At 47.6% G+C, this 18,067-nt stretch overlaps 1 protein-coding gene across 2 annotated transcripts in view; it reads left to right on the top strand.

Moving 5' to 3' along the window:
• LOC138283476 (complement component C6-like) overlaps positions 1-18,067 on the top strand; it is a 337,439-nt gene that overhangs the window by 254,338 nt on the left and 65,034 nt on the right. For both annotated transcript variants that reach the window (XM_069221431.1, XM_069221430.1), the window contains one exon: positions 4,078-4,189. In XM_069221431.1, the coding sequence (XP_069077532.1) occupies positions 4,078-4,189 (112 nt within the window). The remainder of the gene's footprint in view (positions 1-4,077; positions 4,190-18,067) is intronic.

The following is an 18,067-nucleotide window of genomic DNA, read 5'->3' as shown; positions in this document are numbered from 1 at the left end:
GTGTGCGTCAGAAAAGGCCAGCAATGTCGTTCCTCCTCCAGTCGGGTCGTGTGAGTCGTTTTTCCTCTCCGCAGCAGAGCGCTGTGTCAATCTGGACAGGCACCTCGGGTCCGGTCAGTCTTTGCGTTGTTTTTCCACGCCCAGCGAGGTTTGGGTTGAAAATCTTGCCGCACGGTATCTGCAAAACCACGCTATGTGGGTTGCGATGTTATCAGCCTCGTTCAGCCGGTGTTACGCGTCGTTTCTCAAACCGCGTGCGTCGATCTTCCAGCTGCGATGCAGGTGGAGCGTAGATATCAGCCGTGAAGCTGGTGGCGTGTTGTTTCTCAGCCACGTCTCGGAAGGTGTGTCGAAATTTTCCCCACACGGCGATCTTTGCGTGGATTTTCATTTTTGGTCTGCCAGCTTCACCTTTCAAGGGCCCAGGAGCTGGATAGGGCACCACTTGGCAGGGCAGGAGTCTCAGCAGAGAGTCCAGGTGCTGGCAGGGGAAGTCTTTGATGGCCCTGAGACTTCAACAACAGGAGGCAAGCTCAGGACAAGCCCATGGAGATTTCTTCACAAGCAGGAATGCACAACAAAGTCCTGTTGTTGTCCCCTTGCACAGGCAGAAGCAGCAACTGCAGGATAGCTCCACAGAGCACAGTCACAGGCAGGGTAACACTTTTCCTAAGGTCTTCAGCTCTTCTCCAAGCAGAGGTTCCTCTTGATTTCCAGAAGCTATCTAATTTTCAGGGGTTTGGGTGCTCTTCTTCTACCCATTTTGGCCTTTGTAGTAAGCCTACTTCAAAGGAAAGTCTCTCTTGTTTGTGAGATCCTGCCTTGTCCAGGCCAGGCCCCAGACACACACCAGGGGGTTGGAGACTGCATTGTGTGAGGGCAGGCACAGCCCTTTCGGGTGTAAATGACCACTCCTTCCCTCCCTCATAGCACAGATGGCTCATTAGGATATGCAGGCTACACTCCAGCTCCCTTTGTGTCACTGTCTAGAGTGAGGTGCGAACAGCCCAACTGTCAAACTAGCCCAGACAGGGGGATCCACAAACAGGCAGTCACAGAATGGTTTAAGCAAGAAAATGCCTACTTTCTAAAAGTGGAATTTTCAAACACACAATCTCAAAACCAACTTTATTAAAAGATATATTTTTAAATTGTGAGTTCAGAGACCCCAAACTCCATATGTCCATGTGCTCCCAAAGGGAATCTATACTTTAATCATATTTAAAGGTAGCCCCCATGTTAACCTATGAGAGAGATAGGCCTTGCAACAGTGAAAACGAATTTGACAGTATTTCACTGTCAGGACATATAAAACACATTAGTATATGTCCTACCTTAAACATACACTGCACACTGCCCATGGGGCTACCTAGGGCCTACCTTAGAGATGTCTTACATGTAAGAAAATGGAAGGTTTAGGCCTGGCAAGTGGGTACACTTGCCAAGTCGAATTGGCAGTTTAAAACTGCACACACAGACACTGCAGGGGCAGGTCTGAGCAATGTTTACAGGGCTACTAATGTGGGTGGCACAACCAGTGCTGCAGGCCCACTGGTAGCATTTGATTTACAGGCCCTGGGCACCTCTAGTGAACTGTACTAAGGATTTACAAGTAAATCAAATATGCCAATCCTGGAAATCCAATTACACATATATTTTACATAGAAGCAGTTGCACTTTAGCACTGGGTAGCAGTGGTAAAATGTCCAGAGTAACAAAAACAGCAAAAACAGAGTCCAGCACACATCAACAACCTGAGAAACAGAAGCAAAAAGTTAGGGGAGACCATGCCAAGGATGCCAAGTCTAACAGTAGGATTTTGTACACTCAGGTTGTGTGCCTGCTGGAGCTAGCAAGGTGACAGTACAGCCCTGGAGTCGACCATCTACTTTTTCATTGAGAGCATTTGTCATCTGAGGTCATCCCCAGACTTTCTGGTCAGACCTTTGGGTGAAGGTCCTTCTTCATCTGCACTCTATCGCCCTCCAGATCTCAAGCCTGTATCAGGTAATTAAAGGCAGAAAATGGCAGAGTAGAGTGGCAAAGAGTAGAGTACAGTGGAGTGGAGTGGCCTAGGGTGACGTGGAGTGACGTATAGCAGAATAGTGTGGCATAAAGGGCAGTATAGTGTTGTGGAGTAGAGGGTATGGTAGCCCACTGCCATTGAAGACAACATATTTTCAATTGAAACGACCATTACTTTTGCACAGACACACTGTTTTATGTGTGCAAATGGCATCACCTAGTGTGCTGATTTGTTTTGATTGTTTTAAAATTGTACAGCCTTCCTCCAGCACACCCCCAGTACCCAGCCTGATTGTCACATAAATCATCTCACTGTAAAATCAGAGAAAGAAAAGTAAACACCAAGTTCTGTCAGAAGATGGAGCTTGACATTTAACCTCTTTCTTTGAATGGACAGATAATGTTGCAAGAAAAGAACAAAATTTAACGGCCCCTTTAGAAAAAGCACGCACTTGTGGAAGAAAACAGTAAACATGTTATACTCCACAGGAGGGACAAAGACATACTGGTCAACCTAAAACAAATAAAGCCAGCAAATAGAAGGCAAGCAATTGTGAGTTACAAAATGCAATAGCAACGGCAAGCAGCGGGCCAAATGGATTTCCAGGGAAGCTTCCAAATGTTCCCAAGAAATCTTTGCAAACCAGACATTTGCACTATCTGGTAGGCTTCAGCCTAAAAACTGAAATTGGAAAATTATCCCCATGTCCCTTACTATCCCTCCTGTTATTTAGTAGCTATTTTTAGCTGAATAAATGCCTTGATGGGCTTTCTGAGTTTTCATATACTCATCTGCCTGTAAGTCGTCTGCAGAGGATTTGCTGGGCGCCAGAGCAACTGGATGAACAAAAGCTGTAAAAAGATACATGAAGACCATGGAATTCACATTGATTTCCTGTCATTTTTCGTTCTTCCTCCTCACAAGATAGCCTTCCAGCATCTCAAGGACTAGACCAAGCCTTGTAAACCAGTTGATAACTTAGATTGGCCACACAATTGCTAATAGTGTATTTTTCAAATGCATGTTTAAGGAAAGAGAGTGGTGAGTGGGTGGTTTTCTGTTCAGTTAGCCTGTATTTGGAATTTCGATTACTCATATATCTGCCAAATATCATGCAGTTTCAGAAGATTCTGGGGACTCATTTTTCACTAATGTTTCTTAAAAATCAATTCAGTGGATGTTTTCACAGCTTTTAGCTTGGAACCCAGGTGCTTTGTGTTGTTTGAGTTTGAGGTGTAGGACGCAACTGAAATCAAGGTGGTGACATGGTTAGTGGGTTGCTTATGATATCAAATGGCACTGAATGCTCTTTCTGACAGCACATCGTCATGGTACTCAATTTAGCATGGAAAAGAGTGATGCTTGGTGGAAAGATACAACGCAACATGAACCCAGTGCCAGAAGCGAACTATGCCAACACAGCATGCCATAAATGTCAAGGGAAGTTTATTAAAATGCACAGAGTTTTATCCATAGCCAGTTTCCTCAGAAATGGTCTAATTACACTACAACGAGAAGGCTCCCATCAGGTCAATTCTGTAGCTTCCTTAAATATTGCCATTTTGTCATGCAGCTTTAGACCACAGTGTGTCCTGGATAAGGACATTTCTACTGTTTCTGTTGTATTTGTGGAGGTAGCAGAGATGAGGGAAATGCTACACCAATAACTGACTCTGAAATGATGGGAGATATGCCAGTTATGGAAAGTCCACAAATACTACTGAGTAAGTTGAGTTAAGTTGGCAATCTTTGGCAGATCCGTCTTCCATAGCAGGAGCTCTCCTAGCACAATCGGCCAAACCAGAAATATGAAAACATAGGGAAGCGTGGTTGAGACAGGTAATTAAAAAGGCAGTATATGGTAGGGAGCCCTCGAAGCCAAGACATACATTTATTGTCAACATGTTATCCACGACACTATCCGCTATTGAATCATTGTCCTCTTATTCGTCTTCCTAATATAAGACCTGATGTTAGCCTTTCCTGCGACATAAATATACTAACAAAGCACAACAATCAAGACATTTCTAAAGGTTTGCTTTGTTTTTCAGGGGTGCTCCATGCATTAATGATGATGAAGAACATAAGGAGAAGGAAGGTGATGAATCAGAAGTCCCCTCTGGATGTAGTAATCCTGTTCCACCAGAAAATGGATATTTTAGGGTAATAAGTTACTCTAATTCCCTACAGTGCATGCTATATATAGTATACAGTGATGTAGTGTATATACACTACTGTTTGTGATTACATTTGCCAGTTGTGAAACAGAGACTCATACATGAGTAATTTAATGGGTGATTAATGATAATTAGTTTACAGAAGGCAGCATTTTTTGGTCAGGACTAATGTTGCGGTAGCACAATGGGCAAATGATTACTTTTAATCTGAAGAACCCCCATCATAAATAAGATTATGTAGATCCTTATGCAGCTCTGCTTCTTTCTGCACTTGTTGGAAACCATGATGCTCAGGTTCGATAAAGGCAAATCAAGTCTTCTTCTTCTATCCAAGTACAACATAAGTAGGTTTATTCTCAGCTTTCAATTTACGTAAGTGGTTCGAGTACTTGAGTACTACTAAACCCCACCTGGGGGCATTGTACTGATAGTTCCAACTCTCCTTCCTGGTATTCTCTCCCTTCTGAAAGATGTTGGTGGAACCTATGGAAGAGAACATTGTGCACCCTAATAACACTCCATACACTAGCACAGTCAACCAGGGCATGGTGGCCACTAGGATACTACATACCTCCCTTACTCACAAAAAAACAAGGAACATTGAGATTCATGTCACAGGTAGATAAAAACAAGCATTTGCAATGCAATAGGTCTTACATTTGCTTGAGTTTGAGCTACTGGCAATGTAAATTCAGAACTGGACTTGTTTTTCCACATACATTGGTCAACTTTGTCATTGTAACTGCTGTCATGGCACTGCCACGGCGGTAAAAGCATGGCCGCTGCTGGAATAGCACTGAGACCGCTGTAGTGGCAGATTATGGCACACATATTGTTAAAATTGTAAAAATGCACTACACAAATGCTGTACATTTTACAGTAAAAACTCTTTCAGATTCAGTAGCAAAACCCCCTCCTCCCAATGTCATCCTCTTAGAAGATCGCTGACTAAAGAGGGTTCTCACTCCAATGAGGAGAAAGGAAGGGCTCACTGGGTTATCCGTTTTGTCTCAACCCGCTATTCTTCAGACACAGTTAAAGTGGAAAAGTTTTAGAGCACTGCAGTGTGAACGTGTTAGAGCAATATATTTTTTAATTTATTTGTTTTTTGCTTCTGCTAAGTAGTTGGGCAGCATCCGACCAGTCATGGATGAGGCATTCTGGGAAAGTTAACTTCCCAAAAGTGGAAAGCGACAGCCCTAGCAGCGCGATTCCCAGGTTTAAGCCCCTTGACAACTTTTAGGAATTGACTGGACTTTACCGAGTGAAAAACACACACACAACATTAAGCAGAAGTCAGTTTCAGAAATTTAGCAAAATGCGATACATAGTGCTTACTGCTTAAGCACTGCAGCTTTATGGCACTGACAGTGCAGTTGACCCATTGCTACCTGCATTCTTTTTCAGAGGGAGAGGCCTTGTTGCCATGCGTGACCTGTAACACACAAATCTCTGCAGCAAGTGCATTAAGACCCACTGAGCTCTCTGAATTTTCTATTTTTCTTTATTTTATAAATGGCTGAATAATCAAAATTACAGGCGCAGTCAAGCATTTGCAATAAAGAAGAAATCTAATGAACTTTGTCAAAATAAACTGGTTTAAAAGTTGCCACCATAAATCATGGTAAAGGGTAAATTTGAAAATATACACAGTTCTCAGTCCTTGCATACATAAATGCATCAGTAAATATACTAAGCATTGTTATATAATATTTCCATGAAGCGTATAAATTGTTTTGAATGAGAAATAAACGGGTTGCCTGCCCCATGGGGTAAGAATCTGAGGTTATAAGGACAGTAATGGTTTGGGCATTAAGGTGTAGGGATGGCCCTCATCACCCGTTCTTTTTTAACCCATGAGATGACTCTGCGAGTTAATGTGCCTGAAAGAGAAATCTGGGTAGAAACTGAAGATTTCAGGTTAAAAGCCACTGCATATGTCACTGGTGCAATACACTTGCTATAGAGATCTGTGCGTATCCTGCAGGTCGCGGACTTAAAGTCATAATAACATAGCTCAGTGGGTCAACTGCCTTCCAGCAGATATCTTGATGTAAACTGAAGGCCACAAGTAAAATTCCACCATATTGATTGCTCAGTTGTCAATGCACCTGCTGCAGAGATTGGAGTGTAACATGCAGGTACAGATTTGAATCGTAGTAATATAGCTCAGTGGGTCAACACACTCGCTGCAGAGGTCTGTGTGTAACAGGAAGAGCTCAGGTAAAATTCACCACATTCATTGGTCAGTGGTCCACTACACTTGCTGCAGAGATCAGAGTATAACATGCAGGTCACAGGTTTGAAACCTAGTAACGTAGCTGAGTGGGTCAATGCACTTGCTGCAAAGGTCTTTGTACACCCTGCAGGCAAGAAGTTTGATTCCATGTAACACTACCCACGTGCTATAAACTTGTGGCAGATGGAGAGGGTTTGAGTTGGTCAGACTGATAGCTCTGGTAGTTCTCAACTGCCCCAACCACCCCTAAGTCCATAAGATCATTACGAGTGATGGTCTTGCTCGGGCTCACACATCGTGTCTGTGGCAGAGGAGCGACAGTGGCTCAGTTATTTTGTTCCCATGTTCTCTGTTACACTGCTCTTGTCTCTGCCAGGAGATTATTTTAAGGCAAATGAATGAGGGAAACAATGAGAGAGAGGAAGATAATGAGAAGGAAAGAAATAAAGAAAACGCAAAGTGGAAAATTGCAATGGGAAAGTAGATCACAATGAGCTAGATATACCGTATATAGGTGTGTAGACTGGGACAGATTGAGAACATCAGAGAGAGGCCAAGAGAAAGGGAGATGGAAGGGGCCAGTGAGAGAGAGAAAAAACAAGAGTTTATAAATGAGACAAAAAGATTGGAAAGGCGGAAGCAAGAGGTTTTCTCTCTCTGTCTTCACCCTTTGTCTCTGTTTTAAAGACAAAAAGAAGGATTAAAATAGCCCCAGGAACCTTGAAAGGGCAGAAAATCGACCCAGCTACAACGAGGAGACTGGAAGTAAATGAGAAAGGGGAGAAACAGATTAAGGGAGAGATGAAAGGGCAGAGTGAAATAGAGCGAGAGAGAGAGGGAGGCAGACCATGTGAGAGACAGTGCGAGAGAGAGAGGCAGACAATGCTTGAAAGAGAGAGAGAGAAAGAGGGAAAGAGAGGGAGGCAGACAGTGTGAGAGACAGTGCAAGAGAGAGGCAGACATTGTGAGAGAGAGAGGCAGACAGTGCTTGAAAGAGAGAGAGAGAAGAGGGAGGCAGATAGTGTGAGAGAGAGCGAGAGAGAGAGGCAGGCAGTGCTTTAAAGATAGAGAGAGGGAGGAAGACAGAACAGGAAAGAGAGAGGGAGGCAGACAGTATAACAGAAAGAGAAGGAGGGAGGCAGACATTGTGAGAGACGGCGAGAGAGAGGGAGGCAGACAGTGCTTGAAAGAGAGAGAGAGAGAGAGAGAGAGAGAGAGAGAGAGAGAGAGAGAGAGAGAGGGAGGTAGACAGTGTGAGAGACAGAGAGTGAGAGAGGGAGGCAGACAGAGTGCTTGAAAGAGAGGGAGAGGGGGAGACAGAAAGAACTATAGCAAGAGAGAGGCAAACAGTGTGTGAGACAGAGAGAGGAAGGCAGATAGGGTAAGAGAGTGAGGGAGAAGGAGGCAGACTCTATGTGTGAGAGAGAGAGAGAGTGTATGTAAAACAGAGAGGGAGCTAGATGAAGAGAGAGTGAGAGCCAGAGGAAGGCAGGCAGAGGGGCAGGCTGTGAAAGAGTGAGTGAGAGTGTGACGGTGAAAGAGAGAGAGGGAGGCAGAGGGGGGGAAGAGTGACGGAGGGGGACAGAAAGGGGGACAGAGAGAGGAAGAGAGATAGAGAGACAGATAGCTATACAGAATGAGAGAGAGATATTACCTGCTTCACAGAGGTGAGACATCTTTATACAGCCTCTCCATCCCCGCTGTTCTGTCTCTCGTCAGACTCCAGGCGCTTCTCGCTCTGCGGCCCGGCAAGGCCGCGCCAATAAGTTAATGCAGACTGACTCTTGCAAGACACAAGGGCGCCTGGACGTACTGAGACAGCGCAAATGCCAGCCGTGTCCCCACCCCTGCGAGCGTGGCGGCACAGTGTTAGAAATGAGGACAGTTGCTCTCCACTGTGCCTCTGCCCCCTCCTTTGATTGGGATGCCCCTAAGTCCGGTGACCTAGCACGCTCTCCATTTAATGCCTGTCAATATGATGCTTCGGCTGTCTCTGCCTGGCAGCGGGGCAGGTGTGTGAGAGGAGCACACGGTCTAAACTGTTTGTGCTCTTCATGCTGAGCCCCCACCCCCTGCATAATAATGCTAAGTCCCCTCAATCTCAGACTTAATATAGCAATGTTAACTTAGCAAGCAAGCTGGAGTAAGCAACCAGCGGAGCTTCATGCCACAAGCCTTGAATCTATGGAGCTAGCAAAGTCGATATTTGGTAGCGTTGTCATTTAATATGAATAAATACATGTAGGCAGTGCTAAAATTGAAAAAAAAAAATATTCTGGGAACCTATAAACCGGCGGGGCACGTTTGGCAGAGACAAGGGGGTGAAGTCAGGAGGGGATAAGCTTGAGAAGCTAAATCAATTTATACATGTATATGTTACGCTATAGGAATTTTGCTTCTGCTAAGTAGTTGTTCAGCAGCCAACCAGCCACGGATGAGGCATTCTGGCAAAGTAAAGCTTCCCAAAAGTGGAAAGTGCCAGCCCGAGCAGCGCAAGAGGCGGACAGATTATCTTTTTTTTTTTTTCGTGTCAGGAACTCATGCTTTGGTTCAGATACGTACAATCATCATCGTACACAAATACCTATTTGATCGTAAGTCGTAGGTAACAAACTTGACAACATGTGTACAAGCTATCCCTTTGACCTTTTACCTGTTAAGAAACAAGGTCACGTTAGTCAAAACAATACATTACATTGCATCATCATTTCACATTTACTACACCTGTCTTCATCTGAGTCCTCTCCGTTCGCCTTTCAGGTCCTGAAGAGAAAAAGAGACAACAGGTTAGTGGTCTTTCTGGGCTCCCCGGGGTAGCGGGCCCTGTCAGTTTTCGTTGTTGCTGTCATCGTCTGATCGGTCCAGTGCTGCGTAGTCACGCAGGAGGCTGTGGATCATCTTCCGGCAGCTCAGGGTCAATGTCTCCTTCATCCCTACTACCAGGCAATTTCTGGAAAATAGAAGAACATCTTTAAAACAGCACAGGAGTCTCCAGTGTGTGGGAACCAGAGAACAAACAATACATTACCGAGTCTGCAGTGATGCATGGTGTTGGTATCCAGGCCCCAGGCTCCGTGCTTAGGGCCTTCAGAAGGTCCTGGGTGTAAGCATATTCCCAGAAGAGATGGTAGGTCATCTTATCTGCGGTGCATCCACTAGGGCAGGACTTGTGTCGGTTGAGCCCTCTTGCATGCATGAAGGCTTTTACCAGCAGGCCTCCTTGGAGGCCATCCATGTGATGTCTTTGTGGTGGTTGGTCAGGCGCTTATAGGCTACATTTCCCCAGATGTGGTATGTTGTGGCAGAGGGGAGGGCACCGATTGTTTCACTGACGTCCCTCGCACGGATCTGTCGTTGGACGATCTTTGGAGTCCACTGTGTCGGGGCGGTAGCCACCAGACCGTGCTCCTTAATGAACTTCTCCACTTCTTTATAAAACCATGGGGTTTCCCAGTTGTAGGGGATGGCGCTCTCCCACTCTGCCCATCCAATTCGCCTCCACGTTGGCAGCAGGAAAAAATGTGCCATCAGGAAGCCGACATGGCTTTCGTCTTCTGACCTCAGGGTGTTCCTCACGCAGTGACATACGAAGGTTCCCCTCAGGATGGTGGCTATGTCCGGCACTCCTTTGCCTCCCTTGACGTGGGTTTTGAACATCACCTCCCTCTTCACTATATCCATCTTGGAGTTCCAGATGAAACAGAAGATCATTCTCGTGATGGCCTTGGCCGTTCGAGGCTGCACTGGCCACACTTGTGCGACGTACTGGAGCACTGGTAGGGTCTCGTTCCGCAGGACCAAAGACTTCCCTTCAATTGTCAGCTCATGGAGGCTCCAGAGTCTCAGCTTCTGTTTCGTCTTCACCAGTCTTTCTTCCCATGATCTCTACGCTGCGCCTTCTCAGCCAAACCAGACTCCAAGGACCTTCAGGAAGTCCTGCTTGATGGGGAATGGCAGTGGGTCTCTGGTGGGGGTCCAGTGGCCGAGGAGTAGGGTTTCTGACTTGGCGCTGTTTATCTTTGCTCCTGACGCCTTCCAAAACTCGATACAAGTCTTCTCCAGTTCTTTTATAGAGCGTCCATCCGCACAGAATACTGAGACGTTGTACATGTAGAGGGAGCACTTTACTTCGCCCTTCCCTTTGCTTCCTGGCACTGTCACTCCTCTGATGTCTCTGTTCTGTCTGATGCGTTTGGCGAGGAGCTCTATAACAGAAATTGCCAGAAGGGGTGAGAGTGGACAGCCCTGCATAACACCTGACAGGATGGGGACCAACCATTGACCAATGCTGTGCTAGAGATGTCTCTATACATTGCGGTCACCATGTCACTGAAGAAGTCGCCCAGTCCCAGCGATCTGAGTGTCCTTTGCGTGAACTCATGGGAGATGCGGTCAAAGGCCTTTTCCTGGTCTAGACTGACCAAGGCCATCTGAACCTTTCGCCTCTTGATGTACTCGATCGTGTCTCGAACCAGGACCAGGCTGTCCGCGATCTGTCGACCCAGTATCCCACAGGTCTGTTCAGGGTGGACTATCTTCTCTATCACTTTCTTTAGGCGGTTGGCCATTGTCTTTGTTAGGAGTTTATAGTCCACATTGAGGAGAGAGATGGGCCTCCAGTTCTTGAGGTCCTCCTTCTCTCCCCTCTGTTTGTATAAAAGTGTTATCATGCCCTCACGCAGGGATTGTAGCATACTGCCCTTGCCCACCACTTCCCCGTAGAGGTCCAGCAAGTCTGGCCCGATCAGGTCCCACAGTTCAACATAAAGGCCCTCATTTCAAATTTGGCGGGCAGCAACCCCCGCCCGCCAAGTTGAAACCGCCGGGCGGCCGCCAATGCAGCCGCACTCCAGCGGGGTCTATTTTGAGATCCCCGCTGGGCTGGCCGCCGGAAACCTGGTTTCTGCCCAGCGGGGATCTCGGCTGCAACACGGGAGCCGGCTCCAAATGGAGCCGGCAGTGTTGCGGCTGTGCGACGGGTGCAGTTGCACCCGTCGCTCTTTTCACTGTCTCTCACACAGTGAAAAGCTCCATGGGACCGTGGCAGGGGGCCCGCGACTCCCCTTTCTGCCAGCCTTTTCATGGCGGTTCATACCACCATGAAAAGGCTAGCAGGAGGGGGTCTCGTAATCCCCTGGGCAGCACTGCAAGCAGCGCTGCCCTGGGGGATTACAACCGCCGGGACAAAAGTGGCGGGAAACCGCTGGGACAAAAGTGGCGGTGCGACCGCAGTGCTTCTGCCGCGGTCGTAATGCCCAAGTTTGTACCGCCAGCCTGTTGGCGGTACAAACTCCAAAACAGCCCTGGCGGTCTTTGACCGCCAGGGTTGTAATGAGCGCCAAAGTGCCGCCAATTGCAGCTCTTCCTGGGTGAAGGGTGCGTTCAGGCCCTCTCTCTCTTCTGGACTCAGTGACTTTGAGATGCCCTTTAGGAAACTGTACACCTGGGATCTCTCTGATGACTTTGGTGAGTAAAGCTCGCCATAAAATCGGTGACGACTCTCATGACGTGCTCTTTCCCACTCTGGAGGTTGCCCTCCTCTGACAGATGCCATAGTGACGGCAGGCTATCAGAGAGGTGGCCTCGTAATGTGCTGAACCTCGTTTCAGACAGGGAAATAAATGTTCCTGAAAAAGGCAATGAAAAAGATTAGCTCCTTCCTGGGAAGTCTGTTTTCAAACAACCAATGGGCTGGTATTGCTGCAAGGAGAAAGGATCGCGCTCAGATTAAAATAACAAGCATTTTCAATGCAATGGGTCTCGCATTTGCTCAAATTAGCGCTGCATGGAAAATAAACAGATAAAATAGTCCTGACACCAGGCTGAAAACATCGAGCCTCGTATGTTTTTAGTAGTTTACTGGTGATGTGTAGGTGGGCTAAACACCGGAAAAGGCATGACGTGTGCATGCCTTTCACAAATGAGAGCAAGTGGATTTTAAAAGGCAAGCCCACGAACCAATGTAAGTGACTGACGTGACCTGGGAGTGGTTTGAAGCCCGAAGAGAGATTACAGAATGGTACGGAGCGCTTTGCGCTCGCCCATAATAACAAACAAAAGCGTGAATGCACGCCTATTACTTAGACAGGCAGTGAATAGCTCAACCAGGCAACAGACCTCAAACTCCCCATCACAATGATACACAGCACAAGGACAACACAGCAGTCACACTGAGGAAAATCTTACAACCCCTCAATGACAACGAAGCTTACCAAGACTCATCTTAAAACATAAACTACAAGACAACACAATATGGTGAATTGCAACCTTCGGAAGAACACATCTCGGATGTGAAGGAACTTTCTACCCACTGACAACACTTCATTTATCATCACTCTCAATCAAGGCATAAGGACACATAAAATACTATATCCTGCATTGAATGACTCTTTATAAAGTTACTGAAATTTTAAACTTCAAAAGAGATCTTGTGTCCAGCATATGACAGCTACCTTACCTGTACTACTTCAGAGACATAGAAAGGTATGCAGTTTTTGCACTTCTGTCATGAGCCAAACTGATCGTATGATCAATCAAGACAAAAAGGTTGGGCATCACCTAAAAGGCCTCCTTTACTGTGCAGAACAGAACTCCCACCCCTACCAAAGGGCATATCTTCAGGAAGTCTAATCTGTAGTCACTTGCTGTAGGAATTTGGCTCTGTATATACTATTTCAAAGTAAGAAATAGTGTGCACAGAGTTCAAGGGTTCCCCTTAGAGGTAAGATAGTGGCAAAAAGAGATAATTCTAATGCTCTATTTTGTGGTAGTGTGGTCGAGCAGTAGGCTTATCAGAGGGTAGTGTTAAGCATTTGTTGTACACACACAGGCAATAAATGAGGAACACACACTCAAAGACAAATTCCAGGCCAATAGGTTTTTATATAGAAAAATATATTTTCTTAGTTTATTTTAAGAACCACAGGTTCAAGATTTACAAACAATACTTTAAATGAAAGGTATTTCACTCAGGTATCTTAGGAACTTTGAATAATCACAATAGCATGTACAGTTTTGGCAAAAATGGCAATAAGCTATTTTAAAAGTGGACACTGCAAAAATCAACAGTTCCTGGGGGAGGTAAGTAAATGTTAAGTTCACAGGTAAGTAAAACACCTACAGGGTTCAAAGTTGGGTCCAAGGTAGCCCACCGTTGGGGGTTCAAGGCAACCCCAAAGTTACCACACCAGCAGCTCAGGGCCGGTCAGGTGCAGAGGTCAAAGTGGTGCCCAAAACACATAGGCTTCAATGGAAATAGGGGTGCCCCGGTTCCAGTCTGCCAGCAGGTAAGTACCCGTGACTTCGGAGGGAAGACCAGGGGAGTTTTGTAGGGCACCGGGGGGGACACAAGCAGGCACAGAAAGTACACCCTCAGCGGCACAGGGGCGGCCGGGTGCAGAGTGCAAACAGGCGTCGGGTTTCCTATAGGAATCAATGGGGAGACCCGGGGGTCTCTTCAACGATGCAGGCAGGCACAGGGGGGGCTCCTCGGGGTAGCCACCACCTGGGCTAGGAAGAGGGCCACCTGGGGGTCACTCCTGCACTGGAGTTCGGTTCCTTCAGGTCCTGCGGGTGCAGTGTGTTTTCCAGGCATCGGGTTCCTTGAAGCAGGCAGTCGCGGTCAGGGGGAGCCTCTGGATTCCCTTTGCAGGCGTTGCTGTGGGAGCTCAGGGGGGTCACCTCTGGCTACTCACGGGCTCGCAGTCGCCGGGGAGTCCTCCCTGTGGTGTTAGTTTTCCGCAGGTCGAGCCGGGGCGTCAGGTGCAGAGTGGAAAGTCTCACGGTTCCGGCGGAAAAGGTGTGGTCTTTAAAAGTTGCTTCTTTGTTGCAAAGTTGCAGGTTTGTTGAACAGGGCCGCTGTTCTCGGGAGCTTCTTGGTCCTTTTAGATGCAGGGTAGTCCTCTGAGGCTTCAGAGGTCGCTGGACCCTGTCGGATGCGTCGCTGTTGCAGTTTTTCTCGAAGTGGGGAGACAGACCGGTAGGGCTGGGGCCAAAGCAGTTGTTGTCTCAGTCTTCTCTGCAGGGCTTCAGGTCAGCAGTCCTTCTTCTTCTTAGGTTGTAGGAATCTATCTTCCTTGGTTCTGGGAGCCCCTAAATACTCAATTTAGGGGTGTGTTTAGGTCTGGGAGGGCAGTAGCCAATGGCAACTGGCCCTGAGGATGGCGTGGCTACACCCTCTTTGTGCCTCCTCCCTGTGGGGAGGGGGGCACATCCCTAATCCTATTGGGGGAATCCTCCATCTGCAAGATGGAGGATTTCTAAAAGTCAGAGTCACCTCAGCTCAGGACACCTTAGGGGCTGTCCTGACTGGGAAATGACTCCTCCTTGTTTTCCTCATTATCTCCTCCAGCCTTGCCGCCAAAAGTGGGGGCAGTGGCCGGAGGGGCGGGCATCTCCACTAGCTGGGATGCTCTGTGGCGCTGTAACAAAGGGGGTGAGCCTTTGAGGCTCACCGCCAGGTGTCACAGTTCCTGCAGGGGGAGGTGTGAAGCACCTCCACCTAGTACAGGCTTTGTTACTGGCCACAGAGTGACAAAGGCACTCTCCCCATGTGGCCAGCCACATGTCTGGTGTGTGGCAGGCTGGCAAAACTAGTCAACCCACACTGGAAGTTGGGTATGTTTTCAGGGGGCATCTCTAAGATGCCCTCTGGGTGTAGTTCACAATAAAGTGTACACTGGCATCAGTGTGCATTTATTGTGCTGAGAAGTTTGATACCAAACTTCCCAGTTTTCAGTGTAGCCATTATGGTGCTGTGGAGTTTGTGTTTGACAGACTCCTAGACCATATACTCTTATGACTACCCTGCACTTACAATATCTAAGGTTTTTCTTAGATACTGTAGGGGCATAGTGCTCATGCACATATGCCCTCACCTGTGGTATAGTGCACCCTGCCTTAGGGCTGTAAGGCCTGCTAGAGGGGTGACTTACCTATGCCACAGGCAGTGTGAGGTTGGCATGGCACTCTGAGGGGAGTGCCATGTCGACTTAGTCATTTTCTCCCCATCAGCACACACAAGCTGACAAGCAGTGTGTCTGTGCTTAGTGAGGGGTCCCTAGGGTGGCATAAGACATGCTGCAGCCCTTAGAGACCTTCCCTGGCATCAGGGCCCTTGGTACCAGGGGTACCAGTTACAAGGGACTTACCTGGATGCCAGGGTTGTGCCAATTGTGGAGACAAAGGTACAGGTTAGGGAAAGAACACTGGTGCTGGGGCCTGGTTAGCAGGCCTCAGCACACTTTCAAATCATAACTTGGCATCAGCAAAGGCAAAAAGTCAGGGGGTAACCATGCCAAGGAGGCATTTCCTTACGCTTGCTTACAAAGTCTTCATTGTATTTCAGTGTCTGTGTCTACGCTTTTCAGTCACAGGAATGCAGATAATACAATTTCACTATCTGGGAAACCTATCCTCACTCCCATATTGTGCCATGCTATACAAGGGTTATATAAAGGGATCCCATGTTCCTCCCCTAATCAATACTGGCAGTCAGTTGTTAAGGGTGAACTTTACAAGACATTCACTTCAGCAGTTACATAATCTCCTTTTTGGTGTTTGAATTACTTATGTTGTATATTCACTCTTGTTGCTATGATAATGAGGTTACTGCTTCATTTGAGTGCAGCCTAAAGCTCCTGATACTGTCCCAGCCACTAATTTATGCTTCCACCCCTTCAGCTGAGTAGCTGTCCTTACTGTAGCAGTGGTGTGATGGTACTCATGCAGCAGGCAGACTGTTCACCTAATCTGATAGAGACTTCTAGCTGCAGGTTCCTTACCTTTGAATTCTCCCCAGGTGTCAAACTGGATCCTGAAGATTTTTCGTGAGCAGTACCCCTGCTCGGCTCCATGTTCATCATCGGTGTCGTTTGCGCCAGAAGTGACATTGCAGTACCTGTATAGGCACCACCCAGGCACACTAGTGTCAGTTCTTTTCTTTCCACGCCACCCAGTGCCGATCCAAGAGGAGAGCTAATCCTCAGTCAGTTTTTGAGTGGACTTTTTCGACTATTTGTCAACAATTTAATTTAAGCCCTGCAGAGCCTGTCACTGGCCGATGTCTGTGACGGAGCCGCACCTCATCTGTCTGTGGTGTTTGGAGCGCGACCACGACCTGAAGTCGAGCTCCGATTGCCGAGTCATGTATCCAAAGGCTTTGAGAGAGTGGTTCTTAAAGCTGATGGCGGCCTGGCATGCGACTCCACACAGGTCAAGGCCCTAGTTGAGGGGAAGGTTGCGGGACTGATTGCAGAGCTCAAAGTCATTGTTCTATTCTAAGTCCTTGGAACCATCAGGCAAGTAGAAGCACAAGAAGAAGAGCAAGAAGTTGAAGCAGTCTTTGATTTCTCCTCATTCGTCAGCCAATGCAACAAGGGAGCGTCGGTTTTCTAGGCCTCATTATTCAGAACCTGTGCCTGGGCCAGCTCTGTGCCTCCGTAACTTTCTGGGAGCCAGAGTGACTCCCTGCCCAACTTAAAGAGTTCTATGAGGCCAAGCGCCTTCAGGCCCCACAGAGTCAGAGGAGGCTCCGATGGGTCCTCGAGGATCTAGTCCTGAATACGTACCAATGCTGAATGTACCATCTCGACCTTCCCTGACGCTGGTCCCGATGCCGATACTCCAGACGCTGCCGGCCTCCACCAGGCAGCGCTATCCCCTTTGTCATTCCTGACTCTGACACAGAGCCGGATGCACATCGCCCGATGCTAGCTCTGATCTAGGGGCCAAGGCTTCTGCTGGCATTGGAACCTGAGACCTACTCACTTGGACTAGAGGTTAGCCCTATGAAGAGGAAATGGACTGACATGAGGATCTAGAGCAAGCCAGTGGACTGGACACCTCTCCAGATACTGGTATGCTTTATTCCCCTACTGTGGCTATGGAGGAGGGGGCTTCCTATCAATGGTGGTGAGAAGGGCAGCTGAGGTCCTAGTCCTTCAATTGTCCTCAATGGCAGTCAAGACTAATCTCTTGACAGAAGGGCTGCAACTAGGAGCTTCCACATCCAAATCCCTGCTCCCGTTCAATGATGCCCTTCTTGGGTACCTTGTCCAAATGCAGCACGGGGGCTCTTTGCATGGGATGATTACCTACCACCATTGCCCTACACCTGGGGCCCCAATCTTCCTCATGCAATACCCTACCCAAGAGCTTGGTGGTCAAGCCTCAACTTCCCAATGCGCTTTCCCTACCACTAGGTTGGATAAGGAATCCAAGAGGCTGTACTCATTTGGAAAGATGTTTTCTTTTGCCAGGCTGGCATTCCATTCCATGAACACTGCATGCCTTTTGGGCTGTCATTCCCACACTTTGTGGGACATGGTTGCGCAATTGCTGCCACAGGTCCTGGAGGAGACCTGGGCTGTCCTCTCTCAGGCTTTTGCAGATGCGAAAGATGCAGCAAAGTTCACAATTTGGTGCGGACTTGACATAACCGACTCACTAAGCAGAGTGGTTTCCACAACAGTGGCCCTGAGGTGCCACAACTGGTCTGAGGAAGTCTGGCTCTTTGAGGGATATTCAAGCTTCCCTTATGGACATGCCCTTCGATGGAACCCTTCTGTTCGGAGACAAGACAGATTCTGCGCTCAATCGCTTCAAGGACTTTCAGACTATGGCCAG

Source organism: Pleurodeles waltl, chromosome 1_1 (genome assembly GCF_031143425.1).
Source record: "Pleurodeles waltl isolate 20211129_DDA chromosome 1_1, aPleWal1.hap1.20221129, whole genome shotgun sequence".
NCBI classification, from domain to species: domain Eukaryota; kingdom Metazoa; phylum Chordata; class Amphibia; order Caudata; family Salamandridae; genus Pleurodeles; species Pleurodeles waltl.
The sequence above is the reverse complement of the archived record's forward strand: the minus strand, read 5'-3'. Positions and strand labels throughout refer to the sequence as shown.